General features: G+C 47.9%; 1 protein-coding gene across 1 annotated transcript in view; it reads left to right on the top strand.

Annotated features, from left to right (window-relative positions):
* The window catches only part of LOC119586145, a 28,580-nt gene that overhangs the window by 16,936 nt on the left and 11,285 nt on the right, over positions 1-359 (top strand). Inside the window, exon 6 of the mRNA XM_037934840.1 lies at positions 204-269. Coding sequence (XP_037790768.1) covers positions 204-269 — 66 coding nt within the window. The remainder of the gene's footprint in view (positions 1-203; positions 270-359) is intronic.

Below are 359 nucleotides of genomic sequence, written 5' to 3'. Positions count from 1 at the left end.
TTGCAGTGTGCGCGCGCGCACACTGCAATGCATATGGATAGTATCCCCGGTTTGGATGCAGAACATTTTGGTTACCTTATCTCTCTCTATGTGTCTCCAACCGGCATGCACAGTGTCTAATCCTCCATCATTCAGTCTTTCACCATCATTAAATCCATTCCTTACTTGACGATCTTCTCATGCAAACCCTTAAAAATTTTCAGCTTTTGCTCAAGCCGCTGCTGGAGGACCCATGGCATGCTCGCAGTGTACTGAAGGTTGCAGATAAGGTAGGTGTGAAAACGCTCTGTGCGTGGTGGTTAGGTTGGAACGAGTACGTGGTAGACGGAGACTGCATGGAGAAGGGGAAAGAGAGACTT

Source organism: Penaeus monodon, chromosome 21, assembly GCF_015228065.2.
Source record: "Penaeus monodon isolate SGIC_2016 chromosome 21, NSTDA_Pmon_1, whole genome shotgun sequence".
NCBI classification, from domain to species: domain Eukaryota; kingdom Metazoa; phylum Arthropoda; class Malacostraca; order Decapoda; family Penaeidae; genus Penaeus; species Penaeus monodon.
The sequence above is the reverse complement of the archived record's forward strand: the minus strand, read 5'-3'. Positions and strand labels throughout refer to the sequence as shown.